General features: G+C 36.6%; 4 protein-coding genes across 5 annotated transcripts in view; 2 read left to right on the forward strand and 2 right to left on the reverse strand.

The window, feature by feature from the left end:
- The first annotated feature begins 2,437 nt into the window (after positions 1 to 2,437).
- Tre1 (Trapped in endoderm 1) lies at positions 2,438 to 7,174 on the forward strand. Of its 2 annotated transcripts, XM_018539665.1 has the most exons (4): positions 2,438 to 2,498; positions 5,721 to 5,941; positions 6,027 to 6,273; positions 6,467 to 7,174. In XM_018539665.1, the coding sequence occupies exons 2-4, from the start codon at positions 5,800 to 5,802 to the stop codon at positions 7,113 to 7,115; spliced, it is 1,038 nt and encodes a 345-aa protein (XP_018395167.1). In that variant the 5' UTR covers positions 2,438 to 2,498; positions 5,721 to 5,799; the 3' UTR covers positions 7,116 to 7,174. The 2 variants fall into 2 exon arrangements, with proteins under 2 accessions (XP_018395167.1, XP_018395166.1); XM_018539664.1 differs by lacking the exon at positions 2,438 to 2,498 and having other exon boundaries at positions 5,514 to 5,941.
- A 1,224-nt stretch (positions 7,175 to 8,398) lies between these two features.
- LOC108773754 (tyrosine-protein kinase Wsck) lies at positions 8,399 to 11,446 on the reverse strand. The gene is made up of 4 exons (XM_018539677.1): positions 11,003 to 11,446; positions 10,598 to 10,746; positions 8,576 to 10,305; positions 8,399 to 8,492 (listed from the first exon to the last, which is right to left on the reverse strand). The coding sequence occupies exons 1-4, from the start codon at positions 11,170 to 11,172 to the stop codon at positions 8,424 to 8,426; spliced, it is 2,118 nt and encodes a 705-aa protein (XP_018395179.1). The 5' UTR covers positions 11,173 to 11,446; the 3' UTR covers positions 8,399 to 8,423.
- A 2,669-nt stretch (positions 11,447 to 14,115) lies between these two features.
- Positions 14,116 to 22,214, forward strand: LOC108773781 (carboxylesterase 5A). The gene is made up of 5 exons (XM_018539714.1): positions 14,116 to 14,271; positions 15,091 to 15,364; positions 19,184 to 19,293; positions 19,852 to 20,353; positions 20,853 to 22,214. Exons 1-5 carry the CDS (start codon positions 14,116 to 14,118, stop codon positions 21,695 to 21,697), a joined length of 1,887 nt encoding a protein of 628 aa, XP_018395216.1. The 3' UTR covers positions 21,698 to 22,214.
- A 730-nt stretch (positions 22,215 to 22,944) lies between these two features.
- Rap1 (RAS oncogene family member Rap1) overlaps positions 22,945 to 24,700 on the reverse strand; it is a 21,468-nt gene continuing 19,712 nt past the window's right edge. The window contains exons 2-4 of the mRNA XM_018539715.1: positions 23,915 to 24,192; positions 23,349 to 23,630; positions 22,945 to 23,131 (exon numbers count right to left, since the gene is read on the reverse strand). Of these exons, the coding sequence (XP_018395217.1) occupies positions 23,042 to 23,131; positions 23,349 to 23,630; positions 23,915 to 24,097 (555 nt within the window). The 5' untranslated portion in view covers positions 24,098 to 24,192 and the 3' untranslated portion in view covers positions 22,945 to 23,041. The remainder of the gene's footprint in view (positions 23,132 to 23,348; positions 23,631 to 23,914; positions 24,193 to 24,700) is intronic.

The following is a 24,700-nucleotide window of genomic DNA, read 5'->3' on the forward strand; positions in this document are numbered from 1 at the left end:
GAAATAATACTATTGTGTCTCGTCGATTTTTCTTCAACATCGTGATCGATTTGTAGGGCCCGGAAATGGGTTTTATTGTTTATTATTGCAGAGTCCGGTTACGTCGAAAGCATGTGCGCGATTACGGTTCCCCTCGTTGAATGTTATCGCAGCGCCGAGCGGTTCTACCCCCAATTCTAAAGGGATTTGAGACTACGGTCAGCTTCCCTGGTAGATAAGCGGAGAAAAACGTTCTGTTTGTCATTTTGGTAGATTTCTTAAAATCACCCTTTCCCTTGTAGAGCCTACAGCGCGCGCACAAATATTTCGTGAATAGCGCACTGTTGAATTCAAATGGCGTATGAGTTCAGCAAGCCGCGCACAATGGGTTCATTCAGTACGCGAATCAGTGGTTCTCCACGGAGGTGAGAAAACTAGAAAAGTGAAGAGAGAAGATCAGAAATTATTATTGCAATAAAGACTCAGCGTCAATTTTTTTCTTTGAACAAGTATTCGGAGTATTGTCCGAATATTGCGACACATACGTAGTATAATTTAAATATACTTTTAAATATATTTTATAACTATAACACATTGATTACTGCGCAGTTATTTACTCTCACTTCCCCTTAGTTATATTATAGTTTTATTGTTAGTATTCAGAATTTCCGAACCGTTCTTGTTAAAACTATAACAACGAGATAAGATAAAACACAGAAGCATTATTGTTGTGTTCCGCCAAAGAAATCACACATTATCAACATCTACGTCAAATATATATTTGGATTTTTCGATTAATGGTAATTAACGAAAACAATATATAAATTCAACAAATAAACACAATTTTATAAACTTATCTCATATTTTGCGAAGAAAAGAAAGAAGGCAATCTCTTTGATCTTTAAAAAAATGTCATCAGCAGGAAAATTTGATAGAAAAAAATTTTTCTCTGTTGAATTGAATTGGAGCATTTTCGAGCATAGATATTCAACGAGGATTATTCTTTGTTCGTGACACCTTGACGGTGCCCGATTGTCCGACTGACCCACACTTTTAATCCACTCAGCACTGAAAATTGTAGTCAGGACACGCGATATTATCACGGTGACTGATGATGTAGGGAGTGTATACATAGCGAATAAATAATGCATTATATCCGAGATTTTACACGGTGTGGCGAGTCTCATTTCAACCGCCGCGTGATTTTCGTTCACGAGTTTGTAAAGACTTATAACGCTAACTCTGTGAAGCCGTGAGATTTGGTAGCTATCTATAGAAAATGATAAATGGATGTTTATCCAGAGATATGTCATTTGACGATATTTAATCAATATTTGTATAAAGATTATATATAAAATCCTATGAGTATTCAATTCAATACCTACAGCGATATTAACCAAAGAGCAGATGTATTCTCACAGAATACTCGACGAAACATTCGACAAAAATTGAAAATTACTATACAACAATTACTATATTCCACCGAATCTTTTCCGTCTCAGCAAATATCGCAACATATCAAACGAAAATGAAAATAAATATAAAATAAAAGATTCGTTTCAAGGATAATACAAAAGATTTATCACATATACGACACATCGGAATATACAATAAATGTACTTAACATAATATTCTTGTACGAGATTAATTAAACAGAAATCAAGTGTTTCTTTTCAAGTTATTTCAAAATTTCTGACCGTCCCAATCCATTATTCGAAATATGTATATTCATCGCTTGAGTCTTTGCTTTTTTTACGAGTGGGTGACCACAAAAATAAACTACGATACACACTCATGCATAATTTTCAAAATTGATAAATTATCTGGCCAATTATCGTCCGTTAATAAAATTTTACTTCATACAAGATATAAGAAAATATTTTATCTGATTTCATATACAATTAAACATATTTTACTATAAAATCATTTAGATAAATGCATTATAATCTGAAATTCTCTCTCTTTTCAATTTTCTTTTACTAAATATCGTTCTGCACATTCCACTTTAGACAACGTATATATAACTACAATAATAATAAATAATCTATATATATAATAAACAGTAAAATTAAAAATAGAGAATCTATTTTAAATTCTATACTTATTATAGATTGTTTGTATATATTATATATATATATATATAAAAATAAATAATATTATAAAATATAAATAAAATACATGTATTAAATAAAAAATATTATATTAAAATACACATGTACATCAGAACACATGGCAAACAAAATTATAAATAGAATTCTGACGTTAGATTAATCATCTAAAGTAGACTGCGGATGTAATATACGTGACGTGAACAAAAATCTAAAATAACTTTCCTATCACTTGCCGCGAGCTGTGTTCGGTGCACGATATGATGTTTTCTTGTGACGACGCGACGTTTCTCTCTATATAGCATGGGATCTCTGCGGGGTCTGCAACTTACCTTTAATCAGCTCGAAGAGCTCGACATAGCCGGCCGACGCGGCGCCGTTACCGCAGCAGGGATGAAAGAAGGCAGTAGGGTGAGTTTTATTTGTCGGGGGCCACTCCTTTCCAATTGTTCGGTGCCCTTTGTGGCCCTTGACAGCTGCTACCTATACGGAGGTAAGTCACATTCGCGTTTGCCCCGATCGCTCGGAATCGGGAAGCGAGCTCGGCTTTAGTCGCCGTCTATCCGGCATGCTAGTCGTTATATATTTATCATCGCAACGATTCACCGGTGAGTCGAGGGCAGTTTATTGTAGTCATTTGTCGGAATGAGACAAAGTGTTTGATGACTTTGTGGATGTGAACATGTGGATAATGTGGGTGTGTACTTCGTGATAGAATAAAACGCTCGATCGAGCGATTCTGATGCAAGTACGACACGTGCCGTTCAAGGTAATTCACGTGTAGATATATACTTCGAGTACGACGCCACGTGCTTCAAGAAGACTCAAAGGAATACGCGTACACGAATGTGACTTTTAATCAGACTGACGCACTAATCTCCGAGATTTTCGAAACGTAATTAATAAATGTCAGAAATCGTGTAAAAACGGAACGATAAACGGAAAAATAGACTTTAAAGTTTGATACGTTTCTCCTTTATAAGATTGATTCATGGATATGAATTGTACTGCAGGAATAACTTGCACGTTGGGTTATTTATATAAAAAATATGTATATCTTTTTATTTTTGTAAATCATTTATACTTGTAAGTAAAATTTATATACCTAATTTTGTTAGTATCGAATTATATTGACTGCCCTCTCTTGAGCAAATACCGTGAATGTGAAAACATATGTAAGGAAAGAAAACAAACATGCTTCTAGCATACGCCATAAATATACCGAGTGTTCAAAACCGCTAAGTATGTCTCGAAAGTAAATTATATAAAGTTCTTCCTCTGATATATACGGTGTTAAAAATTTTTACGTTCGATAACTGCCAACCGTAGATTAATAGTTTCTATTTTTGTGCAATTAACACTCTATCGAATGTTATTATAATTTTGTGCAATCGATCTTTATTACTTTTCATCTTCTCCTCTTTAAAGGATAATAAAGCGGGGCGCGGTCTGCGAGTTAGACAAATAAACTTTCGATCATGTAAAGCAAACAACGAAATGGATGAAAATGGAGTGAAATAGAGTGCAACAAATGGAATGCTGGTCAGGATGATAATCGCACACATCGTCAGAGCATAATATCCATCCAAATGCTATTTTTGGAACTACACGCCTCACTTAGCGTGTTTGGTGCATTAATATGTTTTATAGTCCCAAAAATAGTATCAAACTGAAAGAAATTTACGATGACGTTGATGTGACTGAACGGATGTATAAGCTATAGACGAATCGATTCCTAATTTGAAACAGGCGCAATTTTTTTGAATTTTAATATTAATTTTCCAAATATGATAATATAAAATGTATTATTTTCATTTCTGCAACAAAATAATTTATATATCTATGTATACAGAAGTTGTTTAAATCAAATTCAAATCGTCATTTAAATTAATTTTATAAACTGCTAATTAGAATTGTGTCAGTTTAGGATTACTATTTTAATATAACAAATTCATTAAATTTAAATTAAACCAAAATACAAAATATATACGAATTTGATTATATATTAAGCATTTTTTTACGATACTTTTTTTTAATTTCTCTCTCTCTCTCTCTCTCATCGTCTAAACAAGTAAAAAATGAATTATTGCGAATTACCATCGATCACTGACGCATTAAATAAATCCCAGGAGATTTTGAATGCTGAGATCGGAGCGAAATTATAGGCGCGAAGAGTGGAATAAAGCGGAAGGAAAGGATAAGAAGAAGAGGAAAAAGTGGAAGAAGAAGAAGAAGGGGCGGAGTTAAATCGAGTGAGTTAGATAAGGAGACTTGTGGTATACTCGTAAAGGGATACGCGTCAGTAGAGTTCGTCAGTCTGCGGATGAACGTCTACCGAAATAACGGGAGTAGTTTAAGCATCGCATTCACTGCGGCAATATTTGTAACATCTACGAATAAATGCAGGATTAACACATAATTAAAAAAATAATAATCTTGGTTTTTTGGAATTAATCAGTGTCATAAATCCGCAGTGATGATGCGCTAAATCGAAGAAGCCATTCCTTTGTATGAAGAAAACATATATAATTCCTAATAGAGAAGAAATAGAAAAATGATTATGAATACGTACGCAATGTAAATACCTGGAAGTTTAATTACGAGGTAAACGAGTCTGTTTAAGAAACAAGTTGAATTGCAACGATCAAGAGCTAATTACAAGGAAGGAAGAGGATAATTGGGACGAATTGTTCAGAGATAGCGACTTAATTGGACGCCATAAAGTACTACAGTAATTTCTGGAAGAATACCTTTCGCGAGTTAATTAACAATAATGTAGCGTACAACTACAATGTAGCGTCACGAAACGATTCGGTGTGTGAGCTCCTGCCGTTTCAGGCCAAAGTTCGCGTTGTTGCTGCAGCACTATATAAGCAGTATTCCGAGAAGGTCACAAAAATTTATCGGTATGACTAATGGTGTGTTCTTAACGGGAGAACGAGCGAACATGAAGAAATATGGAAATTAATTGATGCGGCATGTGTGATAAGGCGCCTCGGAATATCCGTCTTGAGGGATGCGTGTTCTCTCTGCCTATCTTTCCACGGCGAGGAAATTCATGGAATTAATGGAACAGATAGAAACTAATGAATGAAAGAAGGAGTAGTGTAAACGAAGAGTGGATGAGGAAAGTTAGTGCGTTTAATTGCGTGCAAGGGTCGTTGGTCCAGTTATTTCGCTAGAGATAAGCGAATTACAAAGCAATCTTTGAGAGGAATCTTTGTGAAATTTTCTAAAATTAATTAAATAAATTTATAAAATCATTAGTTAAAAATAAATTTATGAGTTTCCAAAATGACAACTTGATTTTACGGTTTTCGAAATTTTTTTTTACTTTTTTTCTATTGTCATCGGTTTCAATTTTCATTAAAACCGGAAATTGAAAATTGGAAGATAAAAGTTAACAGCGGAATAATTATATTAAGATACTTTATTAAAAAGCATAGCACACAGAGAAACATGTCAAACAGTAAAACGTAAGAAATAAGCGAATTGGCCCAACAAAACGACAGCAAATTTGAAATGTTGATTTGCTTAGAGTTTATACATCTTACGGCTTACGTTTTTCTTTCGTACGTTATGGCCTTTAAAATAGAACAATTTTTTTTATACGTGCTTCCTTATTTTTTACAGCACATTAATCACGGCGATTTTTGATTTTCTGAAGAATGCGAAGGAAGAAAAACTGTTTTCCGCGCATTTGCTAAAAAAAATGGGGAACTTCGCGGCAAACGACACGGCAATCTTCGAAATCATCACTCAGTCAGAGACTGTAGGTCCGAAGACATTTACACGTTCCGTGACTATCACTGCTGCAGTATGCGCTATAATATTCAGCATTATTGGAGTATTAGGTAACGTTTTGTATCCCCTAATTGTTTTACCTCTCTGGCCGCATCTTTTGTTCAACAAATTGAATCCTATATCTCTGAATTCCAGGTAATTTAGTGACGGTAATTGCATTATTAAAATATACCAGACTGAGACGACACGCCACCACGGCTTTTGTGATAAGTCTAAGCATCTCCGATCTGATCTTCTCAGCGGTAAACTTGCCTTTAACCGCCAGTAGATATTTGAACGAAGCGTGGGTTCTGGGTGATACTCTATGCAAGATATTCCCCTTATTCTTTTACGGGAATGTCGCCGTATCTTTACTCAGCATGGTGGCAATTACTATTAACAGGTAAATTCCAACAATTATTTTCCTTTGTATTTTGAAATAAAAAAAGAAATATATTTTAAAAAATATACATTAATATGTATTTAAGAAAAATATAATATATTTTTAATATATCTTAAGGGTATAAAAGGTAAATATATTTTTTCAAACACACGCTAATAATTACGTAGCTAAAATTTTGTTTTTTTTTTTCCAGATATATACTGATCTCACAGTCGGACATTTATACCCAGTTATACACTACTCGCGGCATAATGCTGATGTTAATAGGTATATGGACTCTAAGTTTCTTGATGCTACTGCCACCCTTATTAGGCATCTGGGGTACCCTAGGACTAGATTCGGCCACCTTCTCATGTACCATACTGAAGAAAAATGGCTCGAGTCCGAAGAAGTTTCTGTTCATCCTAGGCTTCATCGTACCATGCGTGGTGATCAGTGTTTCGTATCTCTGCATATATTGGCGTGTACGGAGAAGCCGAAAGAATCTCGAGGCCCACGCGGCGGAAAGCGGCCGACGAGGCGGTGGTTTTCAACGGCGGGAAGACTCCAGAGTGACCAGACTAATGCTTACTATATTCCTCTGTTTTCTGCTGTGCTTCATGCCGCTGATGCTGGCGAACGTCATCGACGATAAGATGAAGATTCCGATACTTCATATAGTGGCATCCGTGCTCGCATGGGCATCCGCGGTGATAAATCCTTTCATTTATGCCGGCACCAACAAACTGTACAGGGAGGCGTATAAACAAATTCTGTGCCCCGTTTCAAGCAGGACACCCACGATCGGTCCCAAACCGACGCATTCTCACTCGAGTAAGTTCTCGGCACCCCATACGATATAAATATATCTTCCGTTCCGGAAATAATCGATCGCCTCGAATTAATGGCGGCAAAAAAGTTGACGCACAATCACTTTTTTTATTCTTTATAAAAAGTTAAACGCTTGACTAGTAAATAAATAAAACTTTTTTTTAGAATTTAACTATAAGAAAATTTACCTATTAAATTACGAATCTACAACAGTAGATATCTGTTTAATTAAAACCTTATTTTTGTGATTCCGTAGATTAAGTTTATGTTAAAAGGTAGAAAAATGTTTCGCTCTAAACTAGACGATAAATGTTTTACTTTTATTTGGAATAAGACACAGAAATGCGTAAGAAGAAAAGTATGTATAAAAAATTGTATTTTTTGCTTAGTGTATAATATTATATATAACATAATATTATAATATAATGACATATTATATTTTTATAAAAATTCTGCTTAATATACAAAGTATATATATGGGCTTCTATAAAATGAAACGTATACAACATAAACGTACATCATAATTGACAAATTAAAATATGCGCACTAGAAAAATCAATATTTAAACTTAAAACAAAAATACAATTCGTATGGCATAAGTTGTGTATAAAAGATTTAAAATAAATACTTTGAAAGACATTTTAACGAGTCCAAAAGTTATCTTCTAAAAAATTAACATTCGAATGTTATTCTTCGTGGCAATTTTGCTAATTATTTAAAAACATATACTACGTAAATATCAGTATTAATACATTTGTACTTTTGAAGCATTATCGAATGAGTACGATAATATGGATTTACACGTGTAAGTACTAAAACACATTAGAGTAACTGAAAGATATCATAAAAATCTACATTCATAGATCTCGCAATCAACAGGTAATAAAGTACTTTCTCTGCCTTGGTATTGCTGTAAATTAAAATCTCATATAAAAGAAAAATTGACATTTACGAATGTAATATATAATATAGATAGAAACAAAAAAATAAAATATTTTCTATCGTAATGCTCGATGCGTTATGTCTATATAAATATTTATAATCTTATTCTAATTTCGTTACATACTAATCTCAATTATTTTTCATTAAACGTGGACGGAATTAGTACGAGTGTTTTCATAACACTTATATCACTTACATTATTATACTAAAATTTTTAAGTTTAGAATGCCAGAGAGAGAGAGAGAGAGAGAGACAGAGAATATGTAGATATAAACGTATGCCTACGTTGGTAACGATAAAGTCTACTATTCTCGTGAACACAATGAAATATTTACAACTAGGAATTCGATACGTTACTAAATAAATGCAGGTATGTCTAAAGATAGCAAATGAGAATGTTAATTCAACTCCAATTCTGGTAAATAGGGCTCTGTGATTGCAGTAATAGGACAAACACTCAAGGTATCCTATAAAACAAACAGTATGTAAGTATAAAAAATTTTAAGAATCAATAACATTATTATTAAAGAACTGATTTTTCATTACTTACCAATCGTATAAGTTCATCGAACGTGGGCCGTTCTTCGGGATCGTCTCGCCAACAGGATAACATAACTTCATAAATCGGATCTGTGACATCCACTAATTGCGGTAACCGGACACCTTGCATAATCGCGTCCTCCACTTCGCTGTCGAGTGTCAAATTTGAGTACGGTGTACCACCCATACTAAATATCTCCCAGAGAAGCACGCCGAATGCCCATATCACGCCTGGCTGATGCTTTGTCTGATTATCGAAGCACTCGATGGCCATCCACCTTGCATACTTTAAGTCTTGTAAGGCATACTTGGCGATACCATGCCCTATAAGTTTCGGGGTCCCATCGCTCGTCAGTCCCACGCTTCGTGCACAGAGGCGACTATGAATGATTTTATGGCTCGCTAAATATTGCAAGGCGATCGCTATCGAGGACGAAATGAACATTATACGATCTATAGGAAACACATCTCCCGATCGCGCGCCTAACAGACGGTCCTTCAAGATCTGAGGCGGTAATTCCAACACGACGTATAACATGTCGGTGGTCTCGCAGGTCCCTACGAGACTCGCGAGATATTTCATAGAACCTGCTCGGATGCACACGTCTAATTCTCTCAGCATGTGTCTCTTATCAGATCCCTTCAAGGCGCCATCGACTATGGTGTGGATCGTTACTGGACAAGATTTGTCATCCTTCAAAACGGTTCCGGTGTGAACGCTGCCGAATCGTCCTCTGCGTATAACGTGATCATCAATGGACAGGTCGTTTTGCGATATACTCCAGACTTTCTTCTTCAACTCTTGATAATGATTCACCCTTTCAGGGATATCCTCCGGAATGTAGCCCATATTATCCACCTCGTATACCGGACCCTGCAACGTGAGCTCCTGTTGCTCCGGCAACTTCTGCATGTGGAATCTCTCGTGTCGCCGTCGCAGCACGAAATATACCAGGATCGAAATAGCGAGTAGTATACTCAGCAGCGTGATCGCTATGCAAAGTGCAAGAGCAGTCGTGTCCATTTGGTTCGTTTCGTGACCAAGTATGATACTGGTCAAATTGGAATAGGAACGTTGTTCATACGTTGCCATACGCGAGATTATCACCAAGCCGATTTGCGCGGAAGCGAAATGGTCTTTCAATGGGACATTATGATAACCGCCGATTATTTTTCCATCGCCCACGACGAACTTTCTGTAACTGTGAAAGTCCAACGGGTCGAATTGCGCAGCAATGTAGTAACTTAACCCTTGTTCCAATGCGGATTTGTAATTCAAATATTCATCCTCAGCCGGCGGAGGTATAGCGTCAGCTTGTACGACAAGAACTTGATACGCGCTAATCGGTCCATACTCGCTGTGACCCTCGGTAAACATGACGGTAATCGTATTGTTTCCGCGTTCCAATATTTTGGGCACGGCTGGTTTGTCGGGTGGACCTATCAGAGTCCACCCCGTAACATTCGCCGATTCACTGGACTCCTGTGTATTACTGGCGGTGATAGATATGTGGTATTTAGTTCCAGGTTGAAGACCTCTCAGAATCGTCATGTTGGACGAACCTCCTTGAATCTGACTTTCGATAGGTGGTAAATCGTTGCTTGAGAACGTTTCTTCGACGACGGCGCGGATGGTGTAAAGTATTACCTTTCCATTGGGTATATCTGGCGGTTGCCATGTTATTTTAAAAGTATCTTTTGTCTCCTCACTTACCGATACTCTCCTCGGTGGACTTGGACCTACAAAAGATACACGCATAATCCTTTTACTCATATTAATTGTAACGTATTTTAATATAATATTAATATTTTTTTTCACTGTATCAAGCTGACATTGGTGAGAGTTTAGTATTTCATCTCGTGCGCTGCATAATGAAAATTACATCCTACACAGCATACAAGCTTTCAATATAACATTGTTGCAATATTTAGAATGCTACACTGTAATATTGTTCGAACATTGTAATGTTGCTGGAATGATTTCTGATACATGGAATAAAGTGAAAGATTGGTGTATTGTTACAAATCATACCTCGCTGACCGGTAGCGTAAACGCTCATAGCTTCATAGCTGCCACAATAGTAAGAAGAATCAGAGGCACAGGGAACAGTACAGCTGTCCGATGGCTGGCCGAATTTGTTAATGCAATAGCACTGCTGCCCGTTCATTAGCCCTGCGAACCTATTGATCGAAAAAAGGATTACAATCTTGAAATCTATTCAACGCTTAGATCGGAAACAATATTTATCTAATCTCTAAATTTTTTTTTTAAGTACAATCACTCTAAAGAGTTAAAATCGAACCAATCTTAAAAAAGGGTGGCTCAATTTTACATCTTTAAGGGTGAGATTTTTCACTCTTCAGAGTGAGATTCACTCTAAAAATTTTGGTAGAGTACGTGTACCTCTTAGACCGGATACTTAGATTGTTTACTTACATGTAGTACTGAGAATGACATTTTTTGACACATTCGGCGGGCGTACTAGCGTGCGCCAAAGCAGGAGTGGGTAGACTGTTATTTGAATAGGAACTCTCAAAACAGCCCTCATACTTTTGAGCGCACGCAGAGTAAACGCCGCAGAAGAACAACAGGGATGCGATTATCATTTTGATTTCGCGGGCGATTTTTATATTAAATGCGTTTTATATCAAATGCGGGAGCGTTGAGTCTCGATCTAGCCGTTCCACGACATAACGTTATGAGTTATACATTTGGAATTTGCAGTCCGAGCAGGTATGAGTCAACACACGACGCAGGATGATCGCACCACGCGGTACAGGAGGAAAAATATATTACGTCTGTCTCGCAGAATAGGGGTGCTGGTTTGCCAATATTTCACGGATAATTTCTTTTACGTCGTCAAATTTGCGTACGTTCATCTTCCCGCGTTTCCCGGCTTATAATTCATAATGAGGAATACTCATTGACGAATAAATTGGAGTAAACAACACCTGGAATTCACGTACGCTCCCATTGTTTCGGGTGCTGCACTCGTTGCACTCGTGCAAGTCTGTCAGCCAGGTTCGTACTAAATCGGGGAGAACGAAGAGATACTTAGAGTATGCGAAGAAACTGGCGCAAGTAAAGGAATAAATAAATATTATTTTTTAAGTGTACTGTCGTGATATAATAATTTAATGGTTAAAATTAAGAAAAAATAATTTACAAATATTATAATCATATGTGGAAGTTTATTTTGAATTCTTATTTATTTTTTTTATTAGATAATAATATTTTATTTGACATTTATTTAAAAAAAAACCCATGTTCATCATTATATACTTATCTCAATTCATGTATACTTTTATAAAAAAAAATAATAAATTGATTTGATAGAAATATTCTTTAAAATTTTGAAATGATTCTAAAAGTTTAAAAAAAAAATAAGGAAATGTTTTCACTTTGATATTGTTTTCGGTATCGTTTGTCATATATTCTGGTTGCACAAAGCTTTCGCTATTATGTATCTATGATATGATTGCAAAAATCGATTTAAATAAAACAATATCTTCTAAGTATTCGAGAATTAATTTAAATATTTACGCATACATTAAACTTCTATTTTCTCACGGAGAAGGCAATCAGATTTCAATCTAGATTTATATATCTGAAATTTATATAATTTTGTGTTTTTCAATAATTTATTATAAAAAGTGTCCAGACAAGTGTATTGGAGATAAAAAGTATCAAAGAACTTTGTAAAAGACATTTAAATTCACAAATTTCGCGACGCCCCGTTTAAATGATATTGCGTGTTACGGCACTGCGCTATCTGACTTCGAATGGCGGTGCAGCGAGAGAGGTGTAATTGCACTTTTACGTTACGGTTGGCTATTGTAAAAAAAGACATAATTGAATGGGATATAACTGGCGCACCTAATTGAACCAAAATAAAGATTAAATTCCGACATACAATAAATGTACCAAACCTGAAGCCTTTTGCTTTAAATTCAAAATTATGATGTCTTTTTCCAGCAAAAAGCATATTTTGACCAATTTAAAGGACAAAATAAAAATCAGAGCAATAAAAGGAAAACAAATTTCAACAATCACTTTCAAAAATAAAAGCTGAAGGTTCGAAAGAGATTTTGCTTATATTAATAATCTGCATGTTCGCGGTATTGAAAGAAATGATTGCAAGTTTTACTATTAGAGTGATTTATAGAATAATTTATCGACACGCTATCCATTCTCGTAATTGCGATCGGAGCTGAAGAAAGGACTTTTCGGCCGGACACAGATAATTGTGGGTTGTGCAACGTTCAAGGTCGCACTAGCAAGAGGTGCTTGAAGATTACATCTTAATGATAGCGTGCTACCTGGTCCCCTCTCCCCCCCCCCTCTCTCTCTCTCTCTCTCTCTCTCTCTCTCTCTTCGGGGCGAAAGACCCCTGTATCGATCTTCAAGGCCTTCGACGCCTCAACGAAATTCTTCATTCGACGTCTCTGATTCTTCTTCACCCCTCGTACGTTATCGATCATACATACATTATACGAATTAATTAGAAAGACAGCTGCGGCGAAAGAGTTCGAGAGTCCAAGAAAAACAGTACAGGAGGTATATAGTCTGCGGCAATAAATTTTCTCTCGTTTACTGCTCCTGCGTGCTACGATGAGTAACATCGCAGTATTTCATGCAATATATCGACCAAGTGTCATCCGTATTTTAAAATTCTGCCGTTAACTGAATTTTTAGGTCAATCGTTACAATACGGTGTCTACTTTTGCGTCTTGTAATAACGGGTGGCTTGATAAAGTTCGGGTTACATTTCACGCGTCGGCGCTTATTTGCGTCGCGATTAATACTTTTATGTAAATGAATGCCTGGATCTGTGGCCAATCGTAGTCGTGTCTGACCTTAACGTACGTGTATACGAGCACGTAGGTATATGTGCATTCTTATCCTGCATCTTATCCGTGCGTATCTTGATTGATTAGCCTTGCGTACTTTGCGATCTTCTTTATTGATAAATTATACTTATTTCGCTGTCGTAAACTGAGAGACATCGATGCTGTCTCTAGCATTACCGAAGCGTGAATTGTAACTCTATATATCCTCTCTAAATACATATTCCCATTTATAGATACATTTATTTGTATTATATTTTCTCTTTCAAATATATTTAAATATTATACAAATAATTACTGGGGATACGTCGACACATAATTTTTATATAAATATTTATTACGCATTTTAATGGCAATCAATACCGAGTTTATCACTGAAGGATATTTTAATCATTTAATGTCACACCCATGTTTACTTACCATGTTAGCTTTACTTTTCGCACGTGTTTCGAAGTAGAAGGGTTCGGAGTGGCGAATTTTCCGTCAAACGTAAAAGCGCAAAGGGTGAAAGAGCGCAGGTCGCTCACGGTCGACCGCGAACCCAAGAAAATGAACCCAAGGCACCGAGGGCGAGCGGTGAGCGGGGTAGCTGTGGAGTAAGGCGAAACGTAGGGAGTCACGCGAAGCAACCCCCGTGAAACTGGAGGTGGCTCGAGGAACCGCCGCGCTACGTCCCCTGACGGAATCCAGTCAGTCTGCAGAATGAAGCACGCGACGTGGCTGCTTTTTGCGTCTACCTTGCTTCTCGTCCAGAGGACCCACGTTAGCCGCGCTCAAAGGACCCATGCGCGACAGGGTCTCAATCGCGAAAATCCGACCATTAAGATACCTGGTCAAGGGACCGTCCTCGGCAAAGAGGTGCGACACCGTGCTTCAATCTTTTTGTCGGTCTTAAGTTTTTATATTAATTTGCTAAGACAACTTGTCTCTGTCTTCCATCATAAACAATTTCAAATTGACAGATTGATATCTTATTTAGACGTCTTTTGTAAATAAACAGTTGGTTTTACATCTGTTGATTCGAGTATTAATTTCGCTAATTTTGTTTTTCATTTAGATTATAATTCTTAATAGAGATAAAAATGAAAATGATATCAAGTTAATTGTTTTTTCAACTTTTAATAAAATTTGTCATCATCACTTCTAATTGTTAAAGTTCAATTAAGATTAAGTTTGATTAAAAAAAAAATAGAATGGTTATAAAATTTTTAAATAGGATAGAACGAGGCTTTTTCGTCCATTTCTCGCGATAACGTTGATGTACCTAAACAGCACGTGTTGATTATTTGAAAGTCGAACTTGTGCTGCACGTCAAGGGGCAGTCATGATTGTATAATGTAATATTATAAGCACGTCACTGCAAAAAGAAATTGTTAGCCCTTTATCATAAATTTATATAAATATTACTTTAAAATTGAAACTGACGAAATGTAGCTACCGCTTATATACAGTCAGTTTTTTAAACGTAATACGAGTTCAACTTTTGCGTGAGTGCGCAGTTTCTTTTTTTGATTTGAAAACAAGAGAATAATTCTGCAAATTCGTTTCATTTTATTTTAATTCTAGAACGGTCAATGATGAAATTAAAACTCATTAAAATTAGGATTTTTAGTCTCCAATAAGTGTGTGTATATGTGTGTGTTTCTTTTTTATCTTATATAAACTTCTGAAATTTAGATAGCTGTCAACTCGGTAAGACTAACGCAGTATCTCGGTATCCCTTACGCACAAGCTCCGATTGGCAATCTTCGTTTCACGCGGCCGATGACAGAATCTCTTCCTTCTTGGAACGACGTGAGAAATGCAACGCAATTCGCGCCGTCCTGCCCGCAGGCTAAGGGTCAAGTTAAATTCCACGAGAAGCTCTACATGCAATTGTTACCACCGGACATGCCAGATCCAGGATTCAGCGAGGATTGTCTTTTCTTGAACATCTTCGTCCCAAGCGAAGGTATGTGCGTTTAATCGTGTCCATGTGGAGCCAGAGTTGCATAAGCAAAATTGTTTATAACTCCAGGAAGTGCGTTCCTAAAATTAAAGTCAACTCTGTCAGCTTCGAGCATCTTGTATCCTTGTTCAACATTCGGTGAACAACAAACATAAAATGATACTTGAATTAACAGACTCAAGTTTTGAAGAGTGTTTCAAAATTGTTTCGAATCGCACTTCTTAAATATATAAATTTAGATTCATTATATATTTATTATAATATATACTTTTTAAAAATATTATTCCCATTTCGGGTATTAATTTTTCAGTCCTGTTTTCTTCTGGAGTGCGTACAAATTTCTCACTCGATAAATAATTGCTGAAAAAGTGGGTGTAATTTCTTGGTTAAGTTCAGACATACCTACCATCCAAATGCAATTTAATTTCATTCTCGTTGATCACTGAATGTTATATAAACAAGGATAAAATGATACATGGGGGGGGGGGGGAAAAAATTTTAAAAAACTTAAAAAGGACATTTTGAACTTTAAAGAATTGTTCCTTGTTTTTCGGTATTTTACAATAATTATAAATATTTTACTAATTTCAGGTTGAGAGCTTATTTAAATACTTCGAAGTGATAATCTGAATGACATTTGAGTAGCCAGGAGCACTTAAATGTCTCAGATTTGAAGAATTCAAATATACTTTTCAAACAATTCGAACATATCCCAGCGAGAATGACTGTTATTAGAATCGAATGTCTAATTGATATCGAAATTATCGTATCGATGTCAACTTAACATCAATTCGATGAGTCATTTCTTGCTGGGATGATATAGGAACGTAAGATCTAAATGTAATACTTTTGTTCATTCTAACAAACAAGTTGTATTTTTGTGACACGAAAATTTCGTTTTGTCAAACGGAAATATAATCGATAGAGAAAATATTTGGCTGATGATAATCCTTAATATCATCCATGTGCTATTTCTTTTCTATAATACGTAACCTTCGACAACGCTAAGGCACGGAACGCAAGCGCGGTCAACGGCGAAGTTCGTTCCGCGAGATAAAGCTCGCCCTCAGGTTCTCGCGGAGACTGATTCTTATCGTTCGAGAGAAAAGGGGTGATTACGGTGATTACTCGCGGGGGCGAGCATTATACTACTGCGATCAGATAAAAGTAGACTAAAGCAAAAAATGAATAAGGCACCTTGTGAAGGCCTAGAGTCGTGCAGAGAAGATTTATCACGTCGTCGCAACATAAAAAGCATGAAGGTGGACGTTCTGTTAATACTCGATACGGTTTAACTCAAATAATTTTTCCGTGAAGTTTACACTTCAGTCACGCTCGATTGTTCTTAATGATTATTTCTTTCAAGGATTTTTTTATATTGATATACCGTTTTTCTGAAAAGATTAATTGAACATAATACGAATGGCAAAAATAAATTACATATTAATAAATAAAATATAAAATATTGATAATTACGTTTATCTTAAATAAATTATAAATTTATAATTTTAATTAATTCGGATATGGATTACTTAAATAGCAAAATAAATATTTAAAAAAACGTTCTTAAAGAATTTTAAACAAACATTTAAAATTTATTAAAGACTAAGATTTTGTAAAAAGAGAGTTTATGTTACAATTTTGAATAGATTTATTAAAAACAATCCAGTTTTATCCTTACAAAGAGTATTTTGTTTCAAAGTTTATTTAGAACTTTAAGCGTTGACGCAACAAACATTTTGATTACTTTCGCATTGCGCATTGTGTTTTCCACTCACTCCCGTCTTACTCTAATACAAATTTAATGAAGTATGACCAGAAAATATACCTATAGGTACATCTTTAAAAAGCTTGAATATGCATGTACAAAGAAAAGACTAGGAGAATGAATAAAGCTGAATGTAGGGCTGAGCACGTATTTTAAATACTTAAAAAAATTTTAATTAAAAATTGTTTGCAATATAAGTGTATTTTGTGTTTCAGCATAGTAAACGAAAGTTTACTATTACGAATTTTGTGTATTTAAAATCGAAAGACTGAATGTTTTGTTGTATTTTGTAGTTCAAATAATTGATTGGCAATCTTAGTATTTGAAATACAAAATACAAAGTACTTTCAACCTTTCGTTATTAATACCGAAATACAAAATACTTTTATATACTCCCATAAAACACAAAATACTTTAATTAATAAAATTCACAAAATATTTTTATGTGCTCTCCTGAAGTACAAAATACAATTGTCTTAAAAATACTATCTTTAAATAAAAGTATTCCAAATACATGCCTAGTTCTGACTGAATGCAAACCGAAAGCTCGCGACATACTTTGGCCACCGTTAAACGAAATCGTCATCGGCAACCACTAAACGGCGTTTCTCTTTTTCCCCCGTGCATTCGAGGAAAAAAAGAAGGACTGATCTCGGAGTCGCAAATTCGTGGCACGAAGCCATATATGACGACGACGACGACGACGACGATAGTCGACAATAGTCGAGGTCGATATATAACGTAAAGCTAGTAAGAGTAACAGTAACTAGCGCGCTCACGGTGGCACGCGATCTTCCAGGGCCCCAGTCTGAGATGCGGAGATACCAGAAAGCCGGTCACGAAAGCTCGCCTTCTCGCTCTTACCCTCTCTTTTCGTTTCTTCGGTCGTCTTTCAGCGAGGAAGTCGTTGAATCGCCACGACTCGTCGTCATGAGTCATTGATTCGCGTAAGAAGCTACACCGGATACCGTACTCATACTTACGAAAGGTCCGGGTCGCGCTATCAGCGCGACATTGGGGCGTATTTGCAACACCCCCTCCGCCGTTGACAATAATTTGAATGCGGAAAATACCGAAAGAAAGAAACATATGCAAGTCTGTCAAGGTCGTCGCAAAGGAGACCGACAGGACGATAATGCAGGACTGAATGTCCGTGTTCAGGAAACCACAGGGGGGCAGGGAAACTCGTACCGGTCCCCGTTATCGTAACAAGCTCGATAGGTTGGAAATAGAATCTTGAATGTGTATGCGATGGCTTCACATAAATTCTCTTTCTCGATCTATACGACAATAAGATTATAATATGAAAACAGAAAAAAACACATTTTACTTGACCAACCTTACTGTTACTACTAAGCTTATCTTTGGCACAATCAAGTTTTAATAAAATATTGTTCAAGATTTCCTTCTACATTTCATTTTGTGATAAAAGTATAAGAAAATTGTTAAACTTTACTCGAGCCAATTTACTATAAATGCAGCCTATCTTTGAAACAATCACATTCTAATAAAATATTACTCGCGGTTTTCTTCTACACTTTATTTTGATAAAAATAATATAATAGAAGTGCTAAAACATTATATTTAAGTATTTTACTCTATTTAAAATATCATTTAATACATATATTATCATCTATATTTCGCTTTAAAAATAATAGACGAAGAAACCATTAAAACTTTATTCGAACAGACTGTGATAACCAACCACAGCCTATCTTTGGCGCAGTCAAGTTTTAATAAAATATCATTCAAGATTTTCTTCTACTTTATTTTGATAAAAAAAGACGTTTACAGTCTAAAGTCATGAAATCATAAAAGGAAAGATATTATATTCGTTAATATTGATTTGTCTATTTTCGTTAATACAAAACCCTTAAAAAGTATAGATCTCAAACTTGGATCGTCTGAATGTTCAGACCTTGTCTGGATACTAAGTATGATCCAGCTTGCGTGAGACTTACAATCAAATAAAACCTTATCACTCTTACCAGCACAACATCCCTCTTTCGATAGACTGATGGTTCTGATTGTTAACGAATATTTCATGTGCGTAGGAAACCGTCAGAACGACCAATGGCCAGTGATGGTTTGGTTCCATGGTGGCGATTTCAACACGGGAACTCCAGCGATCTGGGACGCCTCTATATTCGTTTCCAAACAAAAGGTTCGACATTGCATTACGCGGACGAATACTTGCAAAATGGCCGGAATCTAAGATTGAAATTAACGTGACCCGGTCAGCGATCTAATCGATACCGATACAATCACGATATCTGGGAAGAGAGGATGATTAACGTGTATTTTTAACGGGTGTTCAATCAATTCCTCGGACATTTACTGAGCGGACGTAAAATCGAAGGAAATCAAATCAAACCGGGCCTTTCCTTTTCCTCATCTCGCGTGCCATTATTTCTAGCATAGAACCGCACCCTTTGATATTCGCCCGCGATACATTAGTAATAGAGCTTTCGTTATACATCTGATGGAATGTACATAATGCGGTATCGTTTACGGCTCTTAGGAATTCACCGCGGGGAAAGGAGAACAAATTGATCGCTTGCGTGGCACGAATTACGAAATACTAAAGTAAATCTTCGAAACTTTCGGTAACGATTCCGGGTGAGATTTTATCGCGCGCACGCTAAAAAAAAAAGAAAGAGAAAAGAAAGAAAAGCTGTAACAATCCGTGAGATTAAACAGGGGCGACTTTTGCGGTCGGCAGGTGCTAGTGGTGACGGTGGCGTATCGATTAAACATCCTCGGATTCTTCACGACGACGGACACCGAGGCGTCCGGCAATTATGGCATGCTCGATCAGATCGCCGCCCTTGACTGGATAAAGCAAAACATCAAGTACTTTAACGGCTCGCCCAGCAATATTGTCATCTACGGTCACAATTCTGGTGCCATAAGTGTAGGACTGCATATGCTCAGTCCTCTCAGTAAAGGGAAGTTCCACAAGGCGATCGCTATGAGCGGAGATGCCATCAGCTCTGTTGGCACGCTAGAAAGAGAGAAGCCAGTCGTTGACATCATAGCCGACAGATTCGGCTGCGTTCGACAACCGACCCATATGCTGATGGTATGCCTACGTCGACTAGACGCCGATTTCTTGATCAAGCACTCATCTGACATCGAGAGTTGGGGCCCAATCGTCGACGCCGAGACCAACAACGAGACGGAACCATTTCTCGCGCAACATCCGAGGGACATCTTGGAAAATGGTAATTGTGAAAAAGACCTGATAACGTTATACAACTCTTTTTATATGAATCTTTAAAATCAATCCAAAGATAGACGGAGATATTTAAAAGGCATCATATTAAACTAAAATTTCTTTTTTTTTCTTACTATAAAACTTCGTTTTATATTTTAACACTAATGTTTACTTCTAGTAATGCATATTAAATTTAATTTTGAATTAATTTAATTTTTACCTTTTTCTAATTTTCATGATTAGAAAAAGATAAAGAATAAATTAAATCGAGATATTAACATTAACATTGAAAGAAATAAAAACACAAGAGAAAATTTAAAGATACGCGAAGATATTTTAGAAAAGCATATTCAAATGTTTTTTAAATATTTAGTTTTTAAAAGTTTATTTAAATTCTCTCTCTCTCTCTCTCTCTCTCTCTAATATTCTTTTAGATATCCTTTCGATCTTTATATTTCTTTCAATGATTTAAATTTTTCCTTAACTTTAATAAAATAATGAATTAGGTAACGTCAATGCGGTGCCGCTGATGGTCGGCTACACGAATAACGAGCAAGTTTTGGCGTATATGGATCTTATCAGTGATAAGAATTCAGAAGGTGGACTCTCTTCGGAGAACTTCGAGATGATGATCACAGACGAGTTCACGGCGGCAGTGCAGATTCCAGATGATAACAGCACCTGCGAGTCGAAGCCCGAGATGGTGACCAACGCGGTGCTATTCTTCTACAGACCATATCCACCCACGACAAACATGACGGTGTACCGCGATAGATACTTGGACCTGCAAACGGAAAAGAATTTCGCGGCTGGTCTGACAATGCTGGCCGATAAAGTGGCGAAGAAAAAGACGACGGCTTTCGTATATCGGTTTGACTATCGTCCCAAGACGCAACCGGTTACAAAGGACGTTCCAGAATGGGCTGGTGTACCGCATATGTTTGAGCTTCCATTTGTCTGGGGTTTACCACATCTGACGAGCGTCGGTGCGACGCAATGGAATTTCAACGACAAAAGGATGTCCGAGTCGATGATGACGATGATGGCAACGTTCGCCAAATCCGGGGATCCTTCCTTCGTTGAGAGAACAGTAACGGTCAAATGGGAGCCCTACACACAGGACAATCCGAGAATTCTGATCATCGATAAAAATATCGAGATGAATGAGCCGGACGCAGTGGACTACAAGGCGCTCGCATTCTGGAACGAGTATTATCCGCAGGTCATGATGGAGGCGACGAACAATTGTTGCAACATCACGAGCATGGCGACGACATGGAGGATATTCTCTCATAGCGTGTGTCTCAGCGGCGTGATGGCTACGGTGGCGTTTCATCGCTTTTGGTTCTAGCTACGGTCACAGCGTGAAATAAAAAATTAAATACTGAATTTAAAAAAAGAAACGTGTTATTGCGCTCGCTGTTGTATATTTTTAATAGACCAATAACGAAAGAAGACGAGACAGCGTTGTCGGATTTTGCAATTTTATAACAAGATCTCTTCCCACACTCTACTTTTTAGAAGCAAACGCAGTAACAATCTTGTTACACTCTTGTAGAATACATATCGCGAAATTCGCATTTTCTCTGTAAATAGATCCTGCGTACATTTCGCGATTATTTCACAATTTTGTTGTACGCATTTAATTGAGAATTCTCGCACTCGTACGTACGTATCTATTGCGATATGGTAGTAATACATTAAATTTTTTCCTATGTTCGCACTTGATATCTCAATTACATTGCGTATATCACAAAGTTATTTTATTCCGTTCTTCATATCTTACAAGTTATTTAATGTAGATTTATATGAAACAAGGAGGAAATTATCTACAGTCTAATCAGGCGAACGGCGGAACATAGTTCACAAACGAGACAAAGGGGGCTCGGAATGAAATAAAATGAAATCCAGGTTGCATTACAAGAGTAGGAAACTTGGGCCCTTTTTTTTTTTTAACATTCATTGATTTTTTATTTGCCTTAATACGGAGAGATATAGAAAAACATACTTTGTTTGAGAAACAAACAGTTCGATAACTTATGAATATTTTGATGATCCGATAATAATAATTAATATTAATAATAATAATAGCAATAATGTTCAAGTACCATCTATGTATAATTATCATATTATATAAGAGAGAGAGAGAGGTGCGCGGCGAGAGCGCGATGCATGGGGGCTGGTGGCCTGCGCACGCGCACGTCCACAAACGTTTCTTTTTTTCTTATCTCTTCCTTTCTCCTAAATATATACTATTAATTAATCATTTTCCCCTTCATTTATTCATGCAAAACTCCTACAGTGATAACCGATGCTGCGGGGTCTCGTACCCTACTTTGTGCGCCATTGCTTGCGCGTGCACACGAGCCATCCCGGAACCAATGTTATATACAATATTTCCTTCCGCTTATCGCTGCGTTCCTTTGCACGTTCTCTTCGTTCTTCGCTCCGCTGCGTTACCTTGTGCCCTTATATGCCCTTATTCTCCCGTCTCTCTACCATCGTCTTACAACCATTCGGATTTCAATATCGTAGACTCTCGTTTTACTGTCGCCTAATATTCCGTCAGCCCCCTCCTCCTCTTTTGTCATTAGTATCTTTCTTGTTTTATAACCGCTCCGGTCCTTTTTTTTTTTTAATCCACTGGTATCCTCGGATTTTCATGTAGGAGAATATGGGCTCCGCCATATATACCTTACAAAAGTAGGCACAGCGATTTCTTCTTCTGCTTCATCTTCTTCTCTGGCGATTTCTTGTTTATTTGTCGCACCAGGTCGTAGAAAATCTGAAAGCAAAAGATGACAAGTTGTTAAAACTTGACTGCGTTAACTCTATAGGAATTTACCGATTAGAATACGATATTATATATTAGCATTGTACAAAGTATTGCAGCTAATTACTTTTACTAAAAAAATAAGACGCGCGCGCAAGCGATAAGATTGTAAAATATGATTATAAAACGCTGTTTAAATCAGAATAAATAAAATTAAGAGTCAACTTACATCGCGAACGTTAATTTTAGCTTTGGCAGAGGTCTCCATAAACACGCAATTAAATTGCCGGGCAAGGTTGACACCCTGATCCTTTCCTACTACCCTCTCATCTTCCAGGTCGCACTTGTTACCTACTAGCACCATCGGCACATCATCTGTGTCCTTTACTCGCAAGATCTGTTCTCTGAGGTCTTGCAGGTCGTTGAAGGTTGATTGTGCTGTTATCGAATACACTAACACGAAGCCTTGCCCGTTTTTCATATAAAGGTCCCTCATGGCTGTGAATTGTTCCTGCGAACAAACAAGAATATGATAACGTCACTCAAAAACGCAATCCGTATTGTTACAATCATAAAGTAAAAGAGAAAGTTACGCGACGCGTTAAGAGATAAATGAAACAGCATGCTACTTCATAAAGACTTTCACATTATGTGAGTAAAACGGACAATATAGAAAAAAGTCAAAATTAACACTCGGACTAAAATTTATAAAATGAATTTCTAGTTTTAACAGTATATATCCGCGTGTTCGAAATAAAGAAACAGCAAATGTATGTTACGAAGGAAGTTACTTACCGTGCCGGCTGTGTCTAGAATTTCTAACATACATTGCTGACCGTCGACCTCGACTTGCTTGCGGTAACTGTCCTCGATCGTCGGATCATACTTTTCTACGAAAATTTCTTGTACAAACTGGACAGTGAGGGCGGACTTGCCTACACCTCCACTGCCCAGCACCACTATTTTATATTCGCGCATCTCCTTGCCCTACCTACTGCCTATGGGCCTGATCACAGTCGAGGGGTCACCGAATCCGCCACGTTTTGCCTTGATTTGCTTTCAATGAGACGGACCTGAAACAATAACATGCAACCGTCTAGTTAGAGGCCATGAACATTACACAATGGGTTAATTTTAATGACACACCTTCTTCAGGACGACTCAGCCTTTATGACTCAATGCTTTTTATGCGAGTACACGGTGATTTCACGCGAAGTAAAACAAAGGTCATATACGCGATTATGGTAAATTACCAGGATCGTTATACATATACAATGGTAATCACGTTCTTCCGCGAAGAATAATTATCTTCGCAATTTCTAATATTATATCGGTCAAGAATTCGTTTCTTTAAGTTAAAAAAAGAGAGTTATTCGTAAATATACATCGAGAAAAGTGTTAATTTGTGTTTATAATTGAGTGTGGTAAAATAATTATAGTTAAAAGCTCTATTTTTTTAATGATTATTATCGCTATAATGTTAGTAATAATAATTATATTTAAAGTTGTATATGCATACATATATGTATATATATATATAATATATATATGCATACATATATGTATATATATATATATATA

This window comes from Cyphomyrmex costatus, unplaced genomic scaffold (assembly GCF_001594065.2).
Source record: "Cyphomyrmex costatus isolate MS0001 unplaced genomic scaffold, Ccosl1.0 scaffold219, whole genome shotgun sequence".
Classification (NCBI taxonomy): domain Eukaryota; kingdom Metazoa; phylum Arthropoda; class Insecta; order Hymenoptera; family Formicidae; genus Cyphomyrmex; species Cyphomyrmex costatus.

What these genes read in the sequence shown, in the direction of transcription:
- LOC108773781 (XM_018539714.1), top strand. Translation starts at nt 14,116, where the DNA reads ATGAAGCACGCGACGTGGCTGCTTTTTGCGTCTACCTTGCTTCTCGTC. An exon ending in GGACCGTCCTCGGCAAAGAG is followed by an intron (nt 14,272 to 15,090) that starts GTGCGACACCGT and finishes TCTGAAATTTAG; the next exon opens with ATAGCTGTCAACTCGGTAAG. An exon ending in GAGGGACATCTTGGAAAATG is followed by an intron (nt 20,354 to 20,852) that starts GTAATTGTGAAA and finishes ATAATGAATTAG; the next exon opens with GTAACGTCAATGCGGTGCCG.
- Tre1 (XM_018539665.1), top strand. Translation starts at nt 5,800, where the DNA reads ATGGGGAACTTCGCGGCAAACGACACGGCAATCTTCGAAATCATCACT. An exon ending in CAGCATTATTGGAGTATTAG is followed by an intron (nt 5,942 to 6,026) that starts GTAACGTTTTGT and finishes TCTGAATTCCAG; the next exon opens with GTAATTTAGTGACGGTAATT. An exon ending in GTGGCAATTACTATTAACAG is followed by an intron (nt 6,274 to 6,466) that starts GTAAATTCCAAC and finishes TTTTTTTTCCAG; the next exon opens with ATATATACTGATCTCACAGT.
- LOC108773754 (XM_018539677.1), bottom strand. Translation starts at nt 11,172, where the DNA reads ATGATAATCGCATCCCTGTTGTTCTTCTGCGGCGTTTACTCTGCGTGC. An exon ending in TGTCATTCTCAGTACTACAT is followed by an intron (nt 10,747 to 11,002) that starts GTAAGTAAACAA and finishes TTCGATCAATAG; the next exon opens with GTTCGCAGGGCTAATGAACG. An exon ending in TTACGCTACCGGTCAGCGAG is followed by an intron (nt 10,306 to 10,597) that starts GTATGATTTGTA and finishes TATCTTTTGTAG; the next exon opens with GTCCAAGTCCACCGAGGAGA.